At 35.5% G+C, this 24,750-nt stretch overlaps 1 protein-coding gene across 1 annotated transcript in view; it reads right to left on the reverse strand.

The window, feature by feature from the left end:
• Positions 1-384: 384 nt before the first annotated feature.
• Positions 385-24,750, reverse strand: part of AIMP1 (aminoacyl tRNA synthetase complex interacting multifunctional protein 1) — a 31,455-nt gene continuing 7,089 nt past the window's right edge. Inside the window, exons 2-7 of the mRNA XM_066549007.1 lie at positions 16,133-16,266; positions 15,285-15,398; positions 12,855-13,013; positions 10,173-10,384; positions 6,693-6,861; positions 385-634 (exon numbers count right to left, since the gene is read on the reverse strand). Of these exons, the coding sequence (XP_066405104.1) occupies positions 468-634; positions 6,693-6,861; positions 10,173-10,384; positions 12,855-13,013; positions 15,285-15,398; positions 16,133-16,266 (955 nt within the window). The 3' untranslated portion in view covers positions 385-467. The remainder of the gene's footprint in view (positions 635-6,692; positions 6,862-10,172; positions 10,385-12,854; positions 13,014-15,284; positions 15,399-16,132; positions 16,267-24,750) is intronic.

Below are 24,750 nucleotides of genomic sequence, written 5' to 3' on the forward strand. Positions count from 1 at the left end.
TTACAATACACCTGAAAACCGCTTAGAAGAAGAGGAGAAAAACTATTACAAAGCGACTAGAAGAATAAAGGCAATTGTGATCTTCACTAACCAGCTGCTAGTCCTGCAATTGGCACAAAAGGAACACGGCAGAATATTTTCCTTATTTCCTTTAGCTCTTGCTAAATAGAAGCTCTACACCTTCAAGCTGTCCAGAATTTACTTGCCTGCCTGTGGTCCCACCACAAACAAGCCTTGGCAATTAAGTTATGAGCACTGAGTGGTTAATAACTGCTGACAGCACACAACCTCAAGGACAACAAGCCTACTGAATGAGTGAATTGTCAAAATGTTGGAGATGTAACATATTATGGAAAAGAAGTAAAAAAAAACAGGTCTTAGCCATGCATTTCATGTTTTTTATTCTGCTTGCATCACTTTCCATTTCAACATCTGTACAAGTTTCTAATAACCATTTATTTATTTATTTATTTGATTCCGCTGTTTGCCATGGTCTCTGCCCTGCACACTCCTTTCCCTTTCACTTCAAATGGAACTCCTTTGTATGTAGCAACACACTGGTCATTGGTATGAAGATCAGGTTGGATTTGCTCCCAAATCTTCTTCTTTGGATTAAGTTCCTTCTCAGGATCTCCTGTTTCAAAACAAAGAATAACCTCATAGCACACAACTCAGAACAAGAGCACCATGTACTTACACATCTAGTACAGCTCACACAGCATCACTGCACACACTTTTAAGGGATAAAACCCCTAACGTTCCTTTTGATCATCAAAATGAAAACTTTAATTGGAATTAGGAATTGTCTAGGAGATGTCTCCAGAACCTCTCTGGAAAAGAGGATCTTTCAAGGTAAAAAGGTTGTATCAGACAACAAGCAACGTCAAAAGGAAGAAATTAAACCACTGTTGTTAGCTTATACTACAGTCCAAAAGAATTCCCAAGAATTAAGTACATATGGACCACAGAAGTACACTGTTCACCAAGACAGGTTTGTCAGCATCTTAACTTTAGAAATGAATGATGTTTTTACAAGAAATTAAATGCACTTAGCAGATGCTGTTACAGTTGTGGAGTACTGAACTTAGACAAGAACAGTCCAGAGGTAGAATACTGACATATAATTTTAGCCCCGAGTTACACACTGTTCTGCTATGCTTTGTATTGTTTGATGACAAGCTCTGGTGCCCATAACAACAGAGGCAGTAGAAATTGGCTAGAGTTTCAGCAATTATGGTCTCAGTCTTGATAAGCTTCAGTTTCCTGTTTCCATGGATATATCATAATGAGATACCTATACCCTAGTGGTATTGACAGTAACTAACAACATTAGCAAATCTGATTATTTAAGGATCTCTAATGACCACAAAGTGCAGGCTTCTTCTACTAATGTCTTGAAATTTTGTTAACAAATTAGATAGCATAGTGAAGGATATTTTTTCTATTTTTAAATAAACGTGAAATTCAAAGTACAGACACAAACCAAACTAAATACAGGGATTTTAATGTATCTTCTTCTAGTAGTTGGTTGAAATTCATCACTGCTTGCTAAGTCCTGACTGACTGACCAACCAGTGGTTAAATCCACTACTCTCATTCCAGCCTGTCTTATGCCTTATTGGTATTCTCCTGTAAATGTTTTCCATAGTTCAGTCTACTTACATTCTCAATGCCTGCAAACCTGAGCTATTTCTGTCTGTATGGGTATTCTGTAGTGTCTGGGTGTCTGTATTCTGTAGTTTCTATATATGCAAGAGAAGCAGACTAGGCCAGATTTCTCTGTGAAGTAAGCTAGTGTTATCAGAGCGGTATCTAATAATGCAGTCAAATTATTTCACATCCAGAGTGCATTTAGTATTTCAAAGAAAAATCAGTCACAACATTAATATTTTTATATAATATTTATAAGTAATATTAAACAGAGGAAAAAATTTGAATACTCTAATTACTTAAATAATTGTACTACTAAATAAAAATTATTAAATGTTTAGAGCTAATTGTGCATTTTCACAAAGATAAATCAGCTTAATGCTCAGGTTCATGAACAAAGGCAAACTTCGATTTAGACCACAGTGCATGCATACAAACTAATAAAATCATTAAATAGAATGTTAAGTGATCCATTGTACATTTTCCTTCCCCTCCTCAAATATAAAAAGCATATGATTTCTTTTTTTCAGTAAGAAAACCTCCTGACTTTTATTATAAAAAACAGGCTTTGGATGTTAATAAGTTTCTCTGGAATCCTGCGTCAAGCTCCCTTGGGATCTGCGGTGAGCTCATATTAGATTAGCATAGGCACCAATTTTAAATACTACCAGAGCTTTAGGCTGTGCATTTTCCTATGCCTTCTCCTCACTGCATTCCTTCTTCCCAGAAAATATTCTTTAGAAGAGTTTCTATAAATAAAATAAATTGAAGCTTTTAATGGCTTAATCACTTTTCCACTCTTTTTACCAAAAATGGGCCAAATAAGAGGTCCCAAATTTTGTTAAACATATCATTCCATCTCACAGCTTTATTACAAAAAATTTTCATAATAAGCAAGAAACCTCTCCACTTTGTAACAGTTAAAAAACTGCTGAAAGAATATATCTCAGCACAGCAAGGGGCAAAGGACAGAGTGATGTGTGACATGTGTGACTTTACTTAATGCCACTTGCCCCACAGTGGATTGTAACCATGCAGCTGAAGGAAAGCATGCATACAGTCTAGCTTTGATTAAAAAAACCTGCTAACTACAAGCTAACCACTGCACTCCAGCTTTACCACTTTTCCTTCTTTTAAAGAGATACTAATTCATTAAATTGCTAGTGATTCTTAGACCTGAATGATAATTTAATAATCTAATTTAAGTAACAGGTTTTTGGTTCCTGTGGCATCAAAGTATCTGATACTGCTATCAGAAAAGAGATTTCAGAGTTAGCTATAAATCTTCAAGTATTATTGTCCTCTTAAGGCAATTACTGTGCAGGAGGTTATAGAATTTACATACACATGATAGAAGAATTCTTACATAGTTTAAAAATCAGACCTTTTCTAGTGAAGATGGATAAAAATTTGGTAAAGTTCTTAATGCAAAAAAAGGCTCAAGAGACCTTGAAGATTCATGCACTGCAGTATAAAACACTTCAGTATTAAAAATTCCACTGAGGGCAAAGACATCAATTAAATAAACAAAACAGAACAGTACTCCAGGCAACAGCATTCCTTACCAAATCACTCCTCAATAACACTCAAGATAGTTCTAGGTAAACACTCCACTAGCTACAGAAAAAAAATTAATTGGTTTGAGACAAGATACCATTTGTTTACTTTGACTAAAATGGCCAAAGAAAATTAGTCTGTATCTCATGAATATTTTGTATAATGGAGAGAGAAGACTTAAAAATAGCTCGATTCCAAGCTGCTTGATAGACAGCTGTGTGCATTTTAGAATTGCTTTATTGTTGCTAGTGGTGCTTCTGTTGCTTCACAGACTTTCATACTTCAAACCTAAATAAGACCCAGCTGTCCTTTCTATTTTAACTTCAAGGGCTCCAACTGAATCTTTATGCTTTACAATTACTTTTTAAAACAAATAATTGATCAGAATATAAATGGTTACAATTAAGCAGTGAAATTAAATGACATCTGACACAACAAGGAGTCTATCCTCCTAAGAAACAGCATCAGGCAAGTGCCAGATGGTCTTCAAGGAGACAGCAGCAGCCAAGAAGCAGAAGGTTTAAACACAAAAAAGGTGAGTAGAAGATAAAAACTGAGAAACCATTTTCCAGTCTCCAGAGAGCTTCCCCATCTCCCAATGAGTTTTCCCCTAATTTAGTTTACAACAGCAATATTGAAAAGACAAATATCCAACAAATAAATTTACAGAAACAGATGCCACCATGATTTTGTAGGTCTCCATCTACCAATGGGTTTTTTTGCATCTTCCTACTCAAGATAGTAAAATCACAAGTCTGAAAATTCTTTTAAAGAAGTTTTATGTAAGAAGAAGATAGATCACTCTACTTTGTACTATTAAGCATTAGGTAAATTTTCAAAGTCAATGATTAGCTTAAATCTCATACCTACAAAATTTTCCAAGCAGCTCTTTATGAAGCAGTAGAAAACAGTGCCACATTTCAGACTGCAATCTATAGCCCTGGATATATACACACCTTGCAAAGGAATTGCAAAAACCTTCATTTGGCACTTATCAGAGCCCCATGTCTTGGACTCTCCACCAGAAGGAAACTGATACAATCCACACAAAATCTTGTCTTACTGGCTGCAAGTCATAACTTCAGAACTAGAACAACTTACACACCATATTTAGCTTATTCTGTATCTTTTAAAGATCAAAATGTCAACACGGTGTCTGCATACCGTAACACCTGGGAATTATTTTAGAACAAATATTTCTATAACTGATTGCTCTAGGAAAGCTTTTTGCTAAACAACTGGAGTCAAATAGTTCAATAATTTTGATGAAACTCACTTCATCAGTCATGTGCAAGAACAGATATGCTGGTAAACACAAAACAGTGCTACTACCAGCTCTCACATTTCCAAATGCCAGGTATATGAAGCTACTTGAGATGTAATTTTGGAGGAAGGCTGTATCCTAGACAAAAGCAAACAAAAAAACCTCCTCAACCTGGGCAAAGAGGGTTTTTGAGGGCTAAACCTGTACATCATTTTCCAGGGCTTATGCACTGGAAGTGTTTATTCTACAACTTGATGCTCTCTTGCACATCCATTTCCACAGCAACAGATAGCAGTGTGAGTGTATTTGTACCTATGATTCTTGCAGGTAACAAAGGCTCAACATTTAATTCATCTTTACTCACTAGATGTGATAACAACTAGAAGCCATAAATGAGTATTCCTACAATTTAGTCAATGCAATTGATTGCTGAGGCATTTAAGATTTCAGTGCAGCTAACAAATTCTGCATCTCAACTAGCAAGCTTGGTATATTTTTAATACAGGAAACTAAAACTGAAAAAAAATTGCTGTCTGACTGATTTCCTTTTAAAACAGTATTATTTTAAAGTATTTTCAATTGGAGCATTAAATCACAGCAAGCTGAGCTATTTTTTGATTTCATAAAACACCTAGATAGAGCATTGCTTCCTTTATCATATTCTAACCAAAATATATCTTTTTTTAAGCATCACAATTTCACTCTTGAGAAGTATAAATATACATATATACATACATATGTATTTCTGAAAGGTATTTCATGCAAATATGTTTAAGCATGGAGCTTGCCAAGAGGTTCATAAATCAAAACTCTGCTGTACAGCTAGAAATTGTCAGAAGTGCAATAGCTTATACAGGTTCATATGGCTCTATGCAGAAAATAAAAGTTACACCATTTTCTCACATGTGAAAGCCAACTTTTGAACAATAAACTCCTCCTGAAGATGAATACTTCATTGATAAATGCACACACATACACTTTCAACCAGTATGGGAAATACTGGGATTTGGAGCATGTTCTTTCAAGTTTAAGTGATGGAGTGATCCTGACCAGAAGAGCACTGTTCACCAAGACCTCTGTGATCCCTGTAACAGCCGACCTGAGTAGTTCTGGGCTTGGGCTGTGCTGCAGAAATTCCTAAATTCCTTGGGTGCAGGATAAACCTAGGCAGCTGATTGTAGGAGAGGAGTCTACAGGCAGCTCCCATGTGGCACCAGCAACTGAGCCACCTGTGTGTCCTCACCTTTCTGGGACAGCGCAGCACCAACTTCTCACACAAACTTCCTTTATGATTGACAGCCACAATGAGTAAAAAGATACAGCAATAACTCAAACAATGGAAAGGGAAGAAATTCTCCTTATGCACAGTGTGCTGCAGGTGCATTCCCATAATCTGTGACATGTAAGACTATTTATACTAGTCTCTCTTTTCAGACTCAGCTCTTAATAAACAGCATTTTAAATCAACACGATAAACCTATGATGTTTAATAATTTTCACTGAGGTGGAAGAAATGGAAAAATGGATGAAAAGTCATCTTTTGATAAAGTTTCATTTGGTAAAATTCTCATTTATATTCTGAAAAAAGATGGATTCATTGACTTTATTAAGTGGGAAAAAGTCCAATGTCTTTCTTTGGAAACCTAAAAAGATATTTTGTCCCAGACAAACAAACAAAAAAAACTGGCATTTTGAATATTACAGACTCCTCCCATGAATAGGAGATGTTATTCCAACCCCTTCTATCCCCTCCATCCCTTCTTCCTCAAAAAAGAAAAACTACCCAAAGTTCTGACACTTTCATTACAGCGAGGAGCTGAAATTAGGAATTTAATACTTTATCACTTACACTGAGACACTCTGAAAGATGCTTTACATTTGTTTGTTGCAATTTGCCAAGTACGTTTATCCATATATATCAAAACTGAAATACTTACTGACACGTAAATAATGGAGTATTTTTCATTTAAGTTCTATACAACTTTATCAAGTTACAGTTTTTTGACAGATAATAAAAGTATTTTCAATCCTTTATTTACACAATATTAGCATGGTAGTAAAAAAAATTAAAAACAAGAATTAATTCAGAAATTTCAACAAAAAACCCAACTTTAAAAAAAGCTTTAAAAGAAGAGCTTTTAAAAAAAGCTGTTTTATGTGCTTCAACACTAAGGTTACCTTGGCATACTTGTTTCTATTATTTTCCCATATAACTACTTACCAGGAAAACCTTCAAAAGTGATTCTGTCCCCAGGTACCGCTCCAGGTGGAGGAGCCAGAATTTCCACTTTTTCTGGGGAGCTGGCACACATCACCATTGCTTGAGATACTACTCCTCTCATCTTTGCAGGCTTCAAGTTACAGAGTAGCACTGCCATCCTATTCTGCATCTTGGGGGAGGAAAACAGAAGGATGTGAGTACTTAAAATGGCACGTGGCTTTGGGGCTCCCATTATTTCATTACAATGAAAGAATTACAGTGATGAGATCTTACCATGACAACTGAAGGGTAAGAGAAGCACGTAGCAACAGATTCACAATTTTAATGGCTGGACACACCAGTAACATAACATCTAAACCCCCTAAGAGCTGGCCAGTGAGTAAGGGATTAAATGCTGAAATGTGACATATTTATCATGGAAATATAAAATATTCCATTTATTAAATTAAAAACCAGATGAGGCATTTCACTTACATTCCCTCTTTATTCATTACAGACCACTGCTTTAGTCCTCTTTCAATATAGCACTATTAACTAAACAATTTCTATTTAATGATAATAATAATTTAACGATGATAATACTAAAAATAACAACAAGTCTACAAATTAGGCCCATAGGTAAAACTTTCAAAGTGTATCCTGGAAGCTTAGAGGTCTTTTACATAATGAACTCACTTGAATCTTAAAATTTTATCTTAGTTAACCCAAATGCCTTGAGTGTTTTTTAGCCACCGAAAACGGGTGTATATATTGAACACTGAATTTTTTAGTGCAAACCTGTAAAACGTTTCTCTGTTTGTTGTTTTATTTTAATAATTACAATAGTAAAGCAGAGAAAATTCTCTTTGTTCAGAAAACTGCCACAATTTAGACTCTAAAACAAACCACACTTTCAAAGGGAATAAAATTAAACCCTGAACATTCTTAACAGACAAAGTAAGGATGTCTTAATTCCCACGCTGCTAGTGCACATTATATATAAGTATTTAATATTTCTAGATTTTGGTCTTTGTGCATTACAGTACCAACTTTGAACAAAATCTGCAAGATTAATAATTAATAAAACTCATATGATCAACTATTTCAAACACTGCATATTTTCCAAGGACAACACCTTAAAAAGCAAAATTATAAATAACCAAAATGAAGCAGTTATAAGAAAAAGTTATCTTGCATCAGTTTCAAGCCAGCCCATTGACTGAAAATTTCTCAAGTAATTGCTATGGAAATAAGTAGCACAAAACACAAAAAACAGTTGTATCATGTCAGTGACTAAAATGCGAGTTGTAGCATTATCTAGCACTGAATAACAATTAATGAATGAAAGGCTAATTATTGGGTGCACATCACAATGATCTAGAAAGAAAAGATTTCAAGGCATCTAAGTGGAGGTAAAGTTTCTGCTACAAAAATCAGAGTATATAGTTCACAACAGATGTAACTGTAATGTATCCTCTTACAACCAATGGTTCCAGAATAGCATTTCTGGAGGATGATGGTGGCCTCTTCTCTTCTTGTTAAGTTAAAGACACATTCCCTACATTCCTGTTCTACACTTCTGATCACTGACATGAGGTTCTCTTAGGTTAAAGAGGACGAGATGACAAAAAGTGACACTGGAGAACTGCCTGAATTTCAAGAACAATTGCCTGAAACAGGTATTGATGCTACGAACACACAGAGATCCACTTCAAAAAGCCAAATGCAGTGGCAGAAAAGCTGTCAATTCCTTGTGACATTTCAGCAATTTCCCCATTGTCCCCAGCTGATGAAAGAGCTCAGCAATGGTGCACCTTGTGCCAAGATCCTTCCACATCCCTGTTACTTGTGACACAACTGCTCATGACAATAGAGGGTGCAACTTCTATTGTCATGAGCAGTTGTGTCACAAGTAACAGGACATGGCTTCACCACCATGTGAAAAAAAAAAAACCCACAGCATTTCACATATAAAGTGGGCATGCCAGAAGTTTTCACACCCATAAATAACTTGCACTGCATACTGAAATGTTAGTGAAGATACACAGACTGTGTTTCCTAACCAAAAGTAAAATCAGATGATACAAATGCTACAGCCTCAAACACTGCTAAATTACCACATCAAACACCAAAATCATAAACAGCTGAATTTTTTGTGAAGAAATTTATGGCTATGGTCCTTGATCTGATGTATATATTTTTATTTCAATATATGGCAGTAGACACATGCCAGGCCTTCACATTTTTGAACACTTCAAAAAACACAAAAAGATGGAAGCTTGCCCCTAAAAATTTACTGTCTTAATAGAGACTTGCCCAAACCGAAACCAGACATGCAAACAAAAATGCTCTCAAAGAACGTGCAAGGATGATCCCTAATTCTCTGTTAATGAATACTTCAGATTATTTTTCCACTCAGAAAGAAGGTTAAAAGAAAAGACTCCTGCTGCCATTTCATTCTGTACACTTGATGTTTCTAAGTGTATTTAGAATGGCTTTTAATGTTTTCCTCTACATGCTTTCTTGAAGGCAGACTGCTAAAAAGCAAGCAAGTTGAGATTTTGCCCAGTGCAAATCCAGTAAGTGGACACCATCAGCTGATCAGTGCAGAATAGTTACTCTATTCAGGTGGGTTTTTTTGGTTCACTAACTTTCTGAAATAAAAAAAAAAATCACAATTTAATTGTTTCCTATGCTTGCAGTCTTCCTTCAGGACAGTGTGCAAATAAGGATTGAAAAGACATTTAAGAAAGTGGAGCTTTTTCCAGACTAAGATCAATTCCTTCATGATCCATTTTGCAGTTGCTCTACACAACACTGTTTTAAATGCCAAGCTTGCATTTGAATTTAGGAACAACCTTCAGTAAACTCCTCTCACCCTCTAGAAGAGGTGTGAAAGGAAAACTAAATCTTGAAGTCTCAGGTTGTTCAAAGGCACCCATAAACCATCTGTGTCAAACACCAAAGCGTATCAACTGAAAAAAGCATGGACACAGATTCTATTCTGCTCAAGGAAATAAAAGTATGCATTTTGTATTCCACCGTTGTTTAAGCTATTCATTGCCAGCTAAGTTGAATTTACATGCTCTCTGCTTTACTTCATGCCAAATATTTCAACAGGCTATAAAAGAGAATTGGAAGGCAAAGGTTTCAAAAGTTTGGATCATACCAAAAAGGTTACTATGACTTCTCTACTACATAGTAGGAAACCTAAAGAAAGAGTAACATCTGTTTAGTTTAGGAGTTCAGTGTGCACTGATGGCAGAGGAATTGGAATAAGATCCCAGGATAGAAGTTTCTGCAATCAGAAACTGATTTGGGGTAAGGGTACTTCTCTGGTTTCTGGCAAATGTTGTTAAGTATTACTTCCATCTGCATTTTATTTTTGTTTTCATGACTGTACAAATCTTTTAGCAGAATAAAAACATATCCTATAAACAGATGAATGCCTTAAGATACTTTAGGAAAGAAAAAACTATCAGTAAATAACTTTGTCAATACCTTATCCAGAGGAACATGTTTCACTAAACCACTGACAACAGTCCTTGGGCTTGCTTCACCAACATCCACTTGTTCAACATACAGAGTGTCTGCATCTGGATGCTTTTCAGCAGTAATAATGCAGCCAACACGAAGATCCAGACGAGAAACATCTACAGGTTTCGCATCGCTACTTCCAGCAGCTGGCTGCTGTTTCTTCTCCTTCTTTTCACCTATTAGAGAACATTTTGTTCCATGAAATAAACATTAAAAAAAAGCACAACTAACGTATATGACTACTGCAAGGGAAAAGTGAGCTACAGGCTCAGAAATAAGCATAAATTCTGTGCAAAACACAAAAGAGTAAACAGTTAGCACCTCTGTTACCAGTTTCCAGTGGTGAATTGTCATTCACACTTCAATTTATGTCATTACCTAAACTTATTACCACCTCCTGTTTGCAAAGTCACCCTGAATTTAAGTGCAGCTAACGTGTGACACACATACTCTGACAAAGGCCACAGCAGTTACCTGATCATCCCATTTGAATGATTAGCAATTACTAGTAAGCCTTGCCATGGTGTTTCACCAGCAGAAGGAAACTAGGGAATCACAGTCCAATGGGTTATGAGTGCTTATCAGGATGGTACACAGCCAGGAGCTGTGAGGTCACTGCAGGTGCGCTGGCACAGCTGCAATGCAACCCTTCAAGATGACATTAGCCAACATTCTGCACTTCCCAAACACAAGAGTGCATGAAAATGCTCATGGCTTATGAGATTCCCCTGGTGTGGTGTCTTTACCCCATGATTATCAGACACAAAGACTGTGTAGTATAAAACAACAGTGAAACAACACTCCCCATACTCAGCTGCTTATATAAATCATGGAATCATAAAACATGCAATATTCCTTTCAAGATGAGCAAGTTACATGCAGTTTATAGATAAGACTGCTGTTTTGGAGACATTAAAGACTTGTTTAACAGCTATAATCTCTGTGAGATTAAAAAAGTCTAAGATGTGCTTACCTTAAATAAGCATATTCTGTTATTCTTTCATCCAAGATAACTTACATATTAATGTAAACTAAACTCCCTTCTTAATGGAGCAAAAAAGGTAAAGTGAACACAATGTACAATTTGATTTTATTCATCATTCTTCTAGTACAGGCATGAAATTAAATTATACATTCAATAATAAAAAGGCATTTTTTTAATATAAGCAACTGCTCTTCAAAAATACTTGCTCATTTATGATGAAAAGCTCTAGTGATTTGGGTTTTTAATGTAATTGACAATTTGATTAATAAAATCTGTTGTATATACAATAATATAAGAGAAACTGGATAAAAATCCCAATCAAAATAGCTAACATATGATACCTAAGATCATTTCAAAGACCTGCTAAGTTTATCCTTGGTATAATTCCACACTGTTCTCCAGGACATTCCTCTACAAGAGAAATGAAGTCTTTCTTCAAAAGAGAACACAGCAAATGTGTACATGGTGTGTATACATACAGATACATAGAAAATATCCATTTCAATGCCACAGGCTAAGGAGAAAAATGCACTCCTCTGGCCAGTGTCAGAGTCAGTCCAGAATCCATATACAGAGAAATCATACAGATAAGGTTTGCAAGAAGTAGAACAAAGAAGATGAAAATAACCAGAGAGGAAAAAGATGACATAGGTGACAGAAAGCAAAGGGATTTCAGATAGTCCATCATTTCATCAATTTCTAGATTTAAAAACCAATGTTACGTGTTGGTTACTTCAACTGTTAAATGCAATACCTACAACAGATGCTGAACTCCACAGAAACAGCCTGTGCAGGACTACTATTTAATGTTTCTGCTGTATTTCAGCATAAGACAAAAGTCTAACATGCTTTCCATATGAGATGAGCTGAGTTGGTCAAAGCATGGTGCTAGTAACACCAAATTTGTGGGTTCAACCCCTGTATAGGCCATTCCCTTAAGAGGTGGACTTGATGATCCTTGTGGGTCCCTTTCAACTCAGAATATTCTGTGATCTGTGTTTGTCTGACTGAACTTACGGTACGTCTATTGTACTTCTCCTCATCATATATAGAAAGTTTTATTTTTCCTTACTAACTGAATAATTGCTCTGTAGCTGCTGAATACTTGAGGGAAAAAATTTAATTGCCTATGACATGTGGCCTCTGCTTTTGTATTTACAGCTCTGTGGAATATTAATGTGTCAAAAGCTGAAATACATTAAAAAATATAAAATACCTTATAAGTAGCTGTACAGCTCACCAGGAAAAAAAGAGACCATGCACTATCATAATATCCAAATTCTGCAAACCTGTATGAATCTAATCATAGCAAATTAATAATAATCTGCATAAGAGAATGATTACAAAACATAGTAAGTTACAAGATACACTTGCACACAAGTACAGGTGTCCAACAGACATGCCTTGTTTTTTGTTGGTGGTGGTTTATTAAATGAGGAAGTGCAGTCACATTAAACAGAATTTGGCATGTATCCCATGCAATGAAGAATCTGTAGCTTACCTGACAACCATCATTAGCTTCAAGTATTTTCAAGATTTAAGAGCTAGCACGACTCTTCCTACTGTAGCTGTATGAAAGCTTTTTTTTTTTTCTCCAAATCATGCAAAAGCACTTGCATAAATTAAATATTTCAACTGTCTATCAGAGATAAGAAAAGTACCTTTTTTTTCTACTTTTTCTTTCTTTTTCTTTTCTTCATCTTCACCTTTAATTTGATCTTTGGAACCAGAAGATGCTGTAACTGCTGTAGGTTGTGGAACATTCTCTGAAAACGAAGCTGTAGAAAGGGTTGTACCAGCAGGAACTGCAACCTGCTTTACTAAAATCAAAACCACAAAAGTTAGGGGCAGTACCAGAACTTGGAACACTGACATTTTTAAATGTACAACATAGATGAAAAAGCAGAGAGAACTGAAAATTTTGCTTAACATACTAAACCACAACTGCTGAGTAGTGAACCACATTACAAAACACATTTCAGAACTTCATCTATATAGGATTATTATGATCAATAAAAACAAAGTGTTTGATTACACATTTTTAAATGCGAAAAAGTCCTAAATACAAGAAAATATATAAGCAAACAACATCTCTTTTTGTAGCTGATTTCAACATCTAGTTATTTTTTCTACCAATTCCCTATTTCCCATTTGTTTAGTTTCAGTTTATAGCTACTAGCTCTTGTCATACTGGAGACTATTCCATAAATGAGTTGCATGCACAAAAGCATTTTGATAGCATATTTAGATCATCCATCAACTCTTATGATTAACTTAAGAAACTGAGCCTGAATAAAACAAAATTACCTGCAGCCCTAATGTGATCTGATTTCTCTTTTCCCTAAATTCTCCACATTACCTTCAACAGCTCTTTTTAAACTGCTGATACGGTTTAATTCTGTAATTCAGTTTAATACAGTAATTCTGGACATTGCACTATCAGTCTCACCAGACGGAAGTGTAAGAAGCACCTCTCTTCTACATTCTGCTCTTCAAGAATCTCTTCAAGACTTTCAACCCAATAATTGTACAGGGTAAGCATCATCAGTGCACTAGGCAGTACCATCAAGGCTACCTTTCCCAAGCAAGGATAGATGAGAGGATCTTTTCAAGTTCCTTTCAATCCTTTCAATGTTTTATAATTAACAACTGATACATCCTTCTGGTGTCACCATGACAGAATTCTCCATTCTGAATACATAAACTGAATACATGTTTTGTTTTTCATTTCAGATATCTAACTTTCCTGAAGAACTGCACTTTGTTAGTTGATGCCTGTCCTCTTCAACACACAAGTGATTTGCACAAATTATATTCTTATAAACAGCTTTCTAAAGTAATTTGAATATGAAATTTGTTGTACTAACAACCACTTGCTCGTTAGTTGGGGAAAGTCTTTGTTTCTCAGGTTTTTGAAAAAACATCTTGTGATATTTTTGATCTTCTGTGTCCATCTAATTTCTGTGCTTAACTACTTAGTCCATTTGGATCTAACAAACATCTACTCTCTTCAAAAGAAAAGATCTGAATTTAGTCCTACTACACTTAGATGAACTAGCTAACTAAAGGAAGACGCACACCAAGTATTTCCTTTGCCATCTTGGACCAATATACCTTCAGACCTTTCTCAAGCACAACAGATTCTGTGAAATATCCCACACCTGTCAAGAACTGCTGCAGACTAAAAGACAACAGAGAAATATAAGTAATGGTTTGGTTTAGTACATGAAAAGGCTTTATTGGTGTCCAAAGAGAAAAAGAATTCTCTGTATTCACAACATGTTAATCTTTTTGAAGACTGAACGTGCTTTTACACCAGTTAAACATTCAGTGAAGTTAAATGCCAGCATCCAGATACACTGGATACTATCTTAAACAATTTAGAATTCTGATAGCATGGGTTAATAGCAATAACTGTTGAGGGCAGAAGAGGACTTTTTGGCAATAATTTTAAAAGACAACACAATGTATCTGAAACACTTCAGTTTTGGGGTTTTTTTCCTCTTTCCTTTTTTTTTTTTTACTATTAAGTATATAATGATGGTATAAACTGAATAGAACTACATAGAGGAGAGCAAAGAAAGAATAAGTCCAATGGAAGGCTGGTATAAAGCACAGAATCATAAATTCAGAACACATTGTTTATAAATTTACAAAACCACAGCTTTCCTAGTAAGTCCCTGACCATCTGTACTTTGCACCATGGCTTGATCTTTCCATAGTGATTTTTCAGTCATGCTAGATTAAATATTCAAAGTAGCAAGAGGAGTTAGACATGTAGCAATTTCTACAGAATTACAAGGAATCATTGTCATCAGTGAGGTTCATGGCCTATTATGCAAGGCACTGAACAAAAAAATACAAAGAACTAGTTCCATGTCTCATTAAGTTTAGTATATAGATCTGTCAGGCCTGCAGCTTCTTAAAATGTTGGAATCAAGTAACTTTTCATAGGCATGGAATCAGGGAAAATCCAGAATTTGTAAGAAATACCATAGAGTCACATGCAGAACAATAAAAATCAAGGAAAATTAAGATAGTTTTGTGCTAACTACATCAATTTGCATGAGAATAGCACTTTTTTTCCGCACCTCCATTTCTAATTTCAGCCTGAATCAGCTCCTGTTTCAGCCCTTCAATTTCTTTCTTCAGTTTAGCATTTTCCACACGGAGCTTCTTCTCTTCTCGGAGAGATGCTTGCAAGACTAGAGTTGACACATTAAAAAAAAACAGGTTTCAGTAACTAGCATTCATCACTTTGGACACAGAGGTTTGTTTTTAAAGAAAAGTGAAACATGGTGAGACAAACAGCACAAAAGTGAAAAATTTCAAGGGGTATATAATCAGAAATACTTAGGAATTATTTTCTTTGTTGTTGAAATAGACATTTTTACAAGAGTTATATAATCAAATTGCCTCTCAATATACTATCTTCTCAGTCCCCTAAACAGAATCACAAGAAAAAACTCTGAGAAACCTACAGAAAAACCCTGATAATGTTTGTAATACAGAGCACCTTTGTTCACTGATACAGTTGAGTACAAAATATCAAAATTGAAGCTATGACACTCTTGACAGAATGCCATAGTTGTGAAAAATCAGTACTAAATTCAGGATAAGGCATAGTCTTGTATTCTTTCCAACTCCTTTTCTCTCTTCAAATAGAATCATGTTCTATCAAATTTCCATAATTTGTGTTTTAATTCTTCCTCATCCATACCTCTTCTATTTCAGAATAAGCAGCTTCAAAAAAACCCAAACCAAGCGAGAACAAAGCCCCCACAGCCCCCATGACAGTCAAGTGGGGCTACGATTGCAAGGTTTATCTTGGAGAACTTGAAATGCTTTAAAGACTGACACACCAAATATTCTCATTTTCTCTTATATGCATTTACTGTTAACCATCTAGTTAAAAGGTTTAGCCTAAGATAGATCTTACTGGCTTTTTCCTTGAGGAGGGCAAGTTGCTGCTTGAGGTACTCAATGACTTGATCAGCCTCTGCACCCTTCTGCTCCAGTCTGTTCAGCACTGCATTGTTGGCTGCCATCTTTACCAAAAAACGGGATAAAAACCTAGACAAAGAACAGCCTAAAATTAATGACTTCTTAATGCAATAACACTATTATCTCTTACCATGTCAAGCTGTTCTCAAATCAGTTGCTGAACAAAAAAATTTGCTAAGTGAAAAGCCGGGCTCCTACCTCCTAACGCAAAGTCCAAACAAAATTCAAAGTTAAACAGAATCTGATGTTTGACAGCTGCTTTCAAGTGTTTTAAAAGAAAAGCTATTTTTCTTCCCAGCAGCAGAAAATGTTTTCTTCCTTCATGAAACAGGGAAAAGGTGGAGGGGGCAGCAGGGGGGGATGTGGAAGGAAATAAAAGGGGAAAGATTGGACAGGAAAACACTGTATCCTGGGCTTAACTAAAAAAAAAAATAAGTGTATATCAAATTTTATTGAGACTAAGAAAATGGAATCATGCCACAAAAATTTCCAAATGTTTCCAATAAATTTATTCAGAATATACTGAATACTTCATACATTGTGCTTGTGCATATATTAAGACTTTACTGTTTTACTTTTAATAGTCATAATTCATGAGTATTTTTACTTATCTGAGATAAAACCAACTTTTATTAGAGGTTTACACTTCAGAGTTATTTTAGGACCAATTTTGACGATTTGATTTTGCACCCACTGAAATGGAAGGGCCAGCACACAGATAACAAAGAAGCAGGGAACACAAAAGACCAGCAAAGAGCACAAATAAATGCTGTCTAACCTTTTATGATATTCACTATTTACTAATGTTTCACTAATGTTCCAGAAAGTAGTTATGCCTGGTGTCCAGCCTTTATTTTTTGCAAGCTACCAAATCCGGCCTACCTTCCTTCTCAGGAACATTTGTGTCTAAACACAAGAGCTCAAATAATGGCAACAGAATGATGAAAAACTGTTACAATCACTCATATCTGCAGCAGAGAGTGCTTTTTCCCTCCCACTCAGTATCTAAATGAGAAAAGAATCTGTACTAACAGTTGCCTCTTCTGTGAATCAAGAAAACTGGTTACAGGTGGGAAGAAAAGATCTTTACAAGCAATGGTGATCTAATTCCTGTGAGGTGATTCAATTCCTGTAAATTTGTCCATGAACTGCAACAAATGAAAGAATTGGTAAGAAAATGGAAATCCAGGCACATGTATTGGCTCCTCAACTTTATCAAAATACAAAATTGCCTTTTCTCATATCAAATTGGCAGATAACTTCCTATTTTATTCCAAGACTATTGTAATGCTATGATCTAAATCTGGTTTTAACATACAAATAATATTCCCTATTGGGATATGCAACAAAAGTCATGCTGAAGAAAAAAGAGATTAGGAATAACTGAAAGGTGAACAGCTACAATCACACTCATGCCAGGGTTAACATACTTTCTCTGCTGCACTCTAAAAATCGACACACGTTTTAGATCTGATCTTACATTATTAATAACTCAAATGTCCACAGGAATATATTTAAATTTAAAAAACCTCAGAAAACTAACTACAATTATTCTGGAATAGTGTATTTAAAAGGAATAGTGTATTTAAAAGTTCCTAGAGTAAAATTCACAAAGCCAGAGAGAGGTGTAATAGACAGATGATGCATGGGGTATCTTGAAATGTGATGCATGAACCAGAATCCTGCCTTCTTTGCAAGGCAATACAAACAAAGTCTGTGCTACACACACTGTTTCACTTAAAGATGTGAGAGTATTATGGCCATCACACCTTCCACTCATCCACAACAGATTTTTGTTTTAAAAGAAAGAAACTCTCTTGGAGCAAAGAGCAGAAATATCTCTCCAGGACAACTAAATTAATTTTTATATTCAAATTAATGTCTGCTAACAAGAAAATAATTTTGTTTTCATGGCCAGACTGAAAACAGAGAGTTTCAAAAAGGAAACCAGTGATTCCAATAAGCTTCTAATTGAGATGTCAAATGGAAACAGACATAAAACTATCATGGCACAACACAGCATAATACAAAGCCTGGGATATTACAGTCTGCATACCAGTAAGATTTCTTGCAAGCTACAAATTCTCTCAGGGGAACACAATACTAACAGTGGAAACTTTTCCAACAACAACAAAAATGCTACTAAAACTTCAAAGTGAATAGAACTGGTACATTTTATAGATTTTAGCCAAGTTGGCTAATGAACTGAAGATCTGGAAATGAAGTTACACGATTACAATTTTCCCACTTGTCAAATAAATTTCTGTAAAGCTAGTATTGTAACAATAACACGAAGGAATAGGTATTTCCGATGCTAATAGGGAAAGGCAACAGGCTGAAATGAACTGCTGCAGGAACAAGCACAGGAACCCATACAGCAGAGTGATAAAACTGTATCCAAAAAGGGCACATGAAGGAAAAAAAGTAAGATCCACCCTTTATTATAGAATACAAAACACATTAAAAATATGAGAACTGCAACAATCAAAGATTACAGTCAATTTTCTTTTTTTCTTTTTTCACCTTTACTCTATTTTCTTTGCCTTCCACTGTCCTATCACCCTAACACAAAAAAATCCTACAACAACCAACCCTTATTGGTGATACACAAATTAAAAATTAGAAAGAAAACCAGAAATAATATAGCTTAAAAACCAGATCACAGCTTACTGCAGATATATTCTAACCTGCTTAGGAAAAAATGTCCCAAAGAGCAACTGAAAGTAAAGTCACTTCATCCAATTGTGCCTAATGAGCTCCTTTCCCTTGCTTTGAAAAACAGGTATGGTGTATTTACATTCAGACATTCTGGAAAAGTCCTTAAGTTACCTGCTTGCTTAGCTAAGGGAAACAGTTTTATCTCAGACCTCTGGGGACTGCTGTGTTATTTGCAAGACACTCAGGACTGCTCCAAAACCCACTTGCTCCACTCAATGGAACTCAATCTTGAAATGAAGGACTCAAGCTGTACAGTTATTCATTGCACTGAACATCAACACATAACAGCTGTTTCATTTCTCATCAGTCTACCTGCTGCTTAAGAGAGTTGCCCATGTTTTTTTTAAACTGAAAGCACTGTCTGATGCCATCTTCTAAGTAGCTGCAGTTCCCTTGCAGGAGAAAACAGGCACTATCTCACTTTGCTGCTCAAAAACAAGTAGTGTGGAAGTGTCCCCAAAGTGGGAAACTCTCTATAACAAATCAAGCCTTCTCATGTAAGTACAAATTTTAACATGTTTTACAAATACTTTATCAACATTGGACTCAACTTTAAAATATATCCAAATCAAAAACTGAACACACAAAAGATGCTAAAAATGTAAATCTGCTTGTACCTTACTTTTCAATGCTGTCGATTGTTAAAAAAAAAGAAAAAGCCAAAATCCCTATAAAATTAATGACAAAATTTAAAACTTAAAACTCTAAAAATTAGTTTTGGAATCGATCCATAGTCTGAACATAGAACCAATTACTTTCCACTATTGGAAAAGCAACCACTAAACAGAAAAAAAACCAAAACAAAACCACAAACAAACAAGCAAAATAAAAAGCAACACCTGAAACTGAAAAACAACTGACTGCTAAAGCCTAAAACAATTAACTCTGAGCATTCCTTTTTCCAGCTGGAAGTTTTAAAAAGCTTAGCACTTTGAAGCTCCCAGCTTTTTCTTGCAATGCTTTGCTAATATCAACACAAAAAGATTACAACTGCAGGAGATTAAACCACAAGTGCCTCCTTCTCCTCTCTTCCTCTCCCATGTACACGTTAATTACTTCACAGTGAGAGGGTAAACTTTGACAGCCCACCACACCCGGACAGCATTCTCCTCTGCATGGAGCTTTGCTCTCACCCATCCTGCTCTGTGCTTGCCATGGAGGAATCAAGAATTCCTAGAGCAAAGCCAATTGTATTCACCTTTAACAAAGAGCACACAATGGCCCAAGTGGCATTTTCTGTGAGGCACATGTTTATGGTGTGTTAATGAGTGCCAACCAAGATCTAAGATTTTGTTTTCTCACAAGAGGAAAAAAATAAAGATCTGCAAAATGACATGCTGGCTTTTCAATTGAGATGATCTGTTCAAATCAAACAGAATCAGTGGTATATTCTAAAAATTATCAACACCACAAAAATAATTTCTCCAATGCTAACTAATGTTCAATAATTTAAACTATATAAAAATACTTAATGTTAATTCCTCTTCCTAAGCTTTTGGTCTTAAATCCTAAGGAGATCTCAAATTAAACTCGTTTTGTTCCTTTGCAGAATTATGGCCAATTTGTATATAAAGTATGCTACTCTCTGTAAAAAGACCAAGTGCCATCACTTTGTTTCTACAAGAAGTGTGTTCAAAGCCTTCTATCTGAGCATCTTTTCTGAGTATGGTCCTTTCTGGCACACAATCTTACAAAAACCCATAAACATAACAGAATGTGCCAGCTGTTTGCCAGACTCTGCTTTCCTGTGCTATGCACTTCCACGAACTGTGAGGATACAGTGAACCAGATTTGAGAATCTCACATCACACCTTTTTATTCTGCAAGGTAAGGAGCAACAGTTAGCAGATCAAAACAGAAGAAAGCAGACCAGAAGTATGTTTTCTTTGGCTGAACCAAAGTATCACTGCAACTAGGCAACTGTTGTAACTCATCCCATATTTTCTCATCTTAGAGAACTGAGATCCACGCTTTATAAATCAATTCTTTCTTAAAGGTTCCTTCTAACTTCTGATAAAATATTCTAGGCCTGATGCTGTCAGCACCTTTTGCTAAGATTTAGAATACCTGATTTGATGAGTTCACATTTTTGGAAGAAAAACTTAAGAGAGTTTTTAGTTTTGAAACCTCCGAAAATTTAGGCTATATAAAAAAATCCAAGCCAAAACACAGGAGAGCTACAACTAATTAGTTCTGAGATCAAATCTTAGTTTTGACTTGATCACCCTCATACTTCACTCTAAGTAATGCAAAGAAAAGCAGCAGCAATTCCCCACTTGTCTTAGGGGAGCAATGGCCTGAAACACTTTGTTACAAATTTTCAGTTAAACAGTTCTGGTGCTAGGACATTTTGGAAATCAGTTACATTTAGTAAGTTTCATCATTACCAAAAAAAAATTGGTATTTCATTGGCTTTATACCTGTTATATGTTGTAAAACACAATCATGGCTTTTATACCCATATATCCCTTCTCAGGAAATGAAGTTCCAAAAGATCATGTGATTCCACACTTAACAGACAGAAAACAATCACAGTTACATATTGGAAATGTAGGTTTTCCACAGTTTCATGTGGAAAAATAGAATTCCTCAATAAAAAAAAAAATCCTCAATTACAAAAAAAAAAATCCTCAATAAAGAAGTCAAGTATAGAGCTATTCACAGTTTCAAAAAAATGTGCCTTTTAAATCCATATACAAATAGGCAAAGTTATCAATAACGACCAATATAATGTTGAGAAAGAAAACAGAAGAATTTTAAGTATTAGGTACTTCTGCATTGCATTACTATCAAACCCATCATTTCCTTGTTATAACGGAGCAAAAAAAAAAAGACATACTGCACTTACACTTAAATACCATTTCAAGCACACTTGAGGCATGCACATATCAGTGAAGATTTAATTACCAGCTCAACTCTCTTTCAGAATTCAGTTTATTGTTAGCACTGTAAGGGAAGAACGTATGTTTCCTGAATAGCACGAAGTTCACACATCTAAAAGTACAATCCAAGGCCTTAAGCAAATGTGTGTAAGTATTCAAAATGTAGATGCTCACCCAGCTCCTTCTCCACATATGGCAAATGAGACCTATCAAAACATTTTTTGGCAGAACAATGGCAAACACTTGAAAAGCAACAGCAAAATTAAAAAAAAAAACAAAAACAAAAACCAAAACAAACAAAAAACAGCAAAACAAAAAAAAACGACCCCCAGAAAACATACAAACAAAAATCACACAAAAACAACCCACAAAAAATTTTTTAAAGTCAAGAAATAAATCAACAAAACAAAACTCCTGACCCCAAACCCAATCCACAACTCCACAACTGGTCTGGTTTTGGGGTTTTTTTCCAACATTTGAGCAGTATTGGTAGATTGCAGTATAAAAAGTTGAAATCTAGAAATTATCAAATGAATCATCATGGAACCTGATTTTTGACTTGCAGTACTAGACTAGCAATTCCCTGCCAGGTACTAGAGATATGGGTACTACAAAAGATGAAATTAATTTCTAACTACTACCCTGGTATTTTTCTAAAGAAAAATTTTTTTCTAAATTTTATTAGAAAAATTCTATTTTTCTAAAAAAAGAATGGTCTTTTGAATATGAACAAAATGAAGTTACAGCCTAAAATGTTAAGAGGGTGTTACAAAATACATCAGGACAGCTTTAAAGATTCAAAATTGCAGAAAGACATCAGATCATGTCATCCTTTCTCCCCAGACTGTGATTGCTGCAACTGGGGCTTTAAACAGTCAAACAACCTGGTTTGTTGGTTTTTTTTTTCATTTAGCTCTTAACTACAATTTATTATGCATTCCCTGTCTATAAGCTTCTGTGGGGTCAGTATCGAATGGAATTTGCCAAGCACCAAATTAGTAGGCAAAGCTGCACATTTTTGCTGTATGTTATTTCAACTCACATCTTTGGCATTGAGAAAGTCAGAATAACTGCTTTGCAGATTTTCAAACACCAAAATGTCTAATACAGTCCATCCAAGTAGGAATGTCAGCTCTATGGAATTATTTGCTAGCTCTGGAGACTAGAGTCCAACCCTTCTGGCTGCCAGATAAATCAGGCTCAATCCCAGCTGCAGACAGGTCCTTTTAGTAGTCCTAAGAGCCTACCCCTCCCAATTTTAAAGGGCTGTAAATAGTAAAAACACAGAAAACTGAACTTTTTCATATTGAAAAACACTACAGCATGAAAGAGATTTTTTAAACATATGATGGAACATCACACAACAAAAGGCCCATCCACTGGTACCAATTTTGAGGCAACAGAAGTTACTTAGTAATGACTATTTTTAAATGTGAAGACAAGTCTGCCTTGAAAGGGAATGATGCACTGAAGTTACAAGCAAGTCGTAGCATTAATGAGACAGGCAAAAATCAGATCTATGAGAAGCAATGAATGAGGAAGTAAGGCATATATTACAACATATAACGAATGAAATTGACTGGCCTAATTTGCATTAAAATTGATGTCTGGGATTGATATGGTAGAGCTCATTAGAAACTCAAGTGAGGAGTAAAAATAATTTTCATTCCATTTCTATTTCAAGACTTTAGTAGATGCCACATTATATTAATTAACTGCATCACACCTTAACACACTACAGCTGCAACACTCAAAAGGTTAACAGTACTTTCAGCTTTATTTACATTCCTGATGTAAACTTGTGCTAAATGTCAATCCAGGGAGAAATTCCTACTAATGCTTGCCTCAGCCCAATTCTGAATCAACTTTGTGTTCTTCCCCATCTCTGAGGAGAGACTCCAAGGACTAAACAAAGCAGAGGCATGATCACCCTTAAGGAGTTCTGCCCAGGTTAAGACAGCAGTCAAGCATTTGGATGTGGTCTGTAACAAAATTTACACCTTAATTTATTAACCTGAGCAGTCTGCCCGGTAATTGAGCAGCCAAGGATGGCTCACAACACAGCTCAAGGAAAGCAATTTCTTTGAACCACTTGACTGAAGTCTCAGCAGGTTCCACACCCACTGCATCTGCCAGGTCCCTGCAAGTGCCCTAGAGATTCATCTGGCTGTGCTTTGTAGTGCAGGCTGCAGTTTAAGTAGCAGCTCATATGCCAAAACAGTTGGACAGCCTTATGTATTTTTCAACAATGTTTATCTTTCGAATCCCACTGCATTAATATTTTAATAAGACTATCAAAATCTTTCAGTAAATGATCATCATGTGCACAAGAAGTTCCCACAATAAATCCCATGATGGAAAAGATGCAATGCCCATGACACGCTGCCTCATTTCTTTGACTGTAATCACCGATTGCCAAACACAAAATACATCCAGGTCTTTGGAACAGAAACCTTACATCAAAAACTGACAAGGTTTTTTGTTCATTTCGTTTTTCTTTCATTTTGTTGGGGTTTTTTGTGGTTATATACAGATATGTGTACATATACAAATAAATACATATATTAAAATGCATTTGCTATTCATGTCTCAAAGTATCCTCATAAAACTTCCCTGACAGGTGATGAACTTTACAATTACTGACACACACATATGCCTATAAATTCAGAAATTTAAGAAGACTCAGCTGCATCTGGACAAGTCTGCAAGGTCAGCATATGTCACAGGAACTCAAAGAATCTGTACTGTGGTTCACCCTCTAGGGTTTTACTGGGAAAGTAAAGTGAAAGCTTTAGATTACTGTTGTAACTACAGAGTAAACTACTCATAAATCAGAGAGAAGAATCAGAACTGCACTGAAATCTACCTGTTGATGCCAAGTAGAACAGCTTCTTAGGCACTAAACTGATTTCTGTAACTTTATCCTAAAAAAAGCAAACATTAACACTACTTC

The sequence above is a fragment of the Molothrus aeneus genome, chromosome 4 (assembly GCF_037042795.1).
Source record: "Molothrus aeneus isolate 106 chromosome 4, BPBGC_Maene_1.0, whole genome shotgun sequence".
NCBI classification, from domain to species: Eukaryota; Metazoa; Chordata; class Aves; order Passeriformes; family Icteridae; genus Molothrus; species Molothrus aeneus.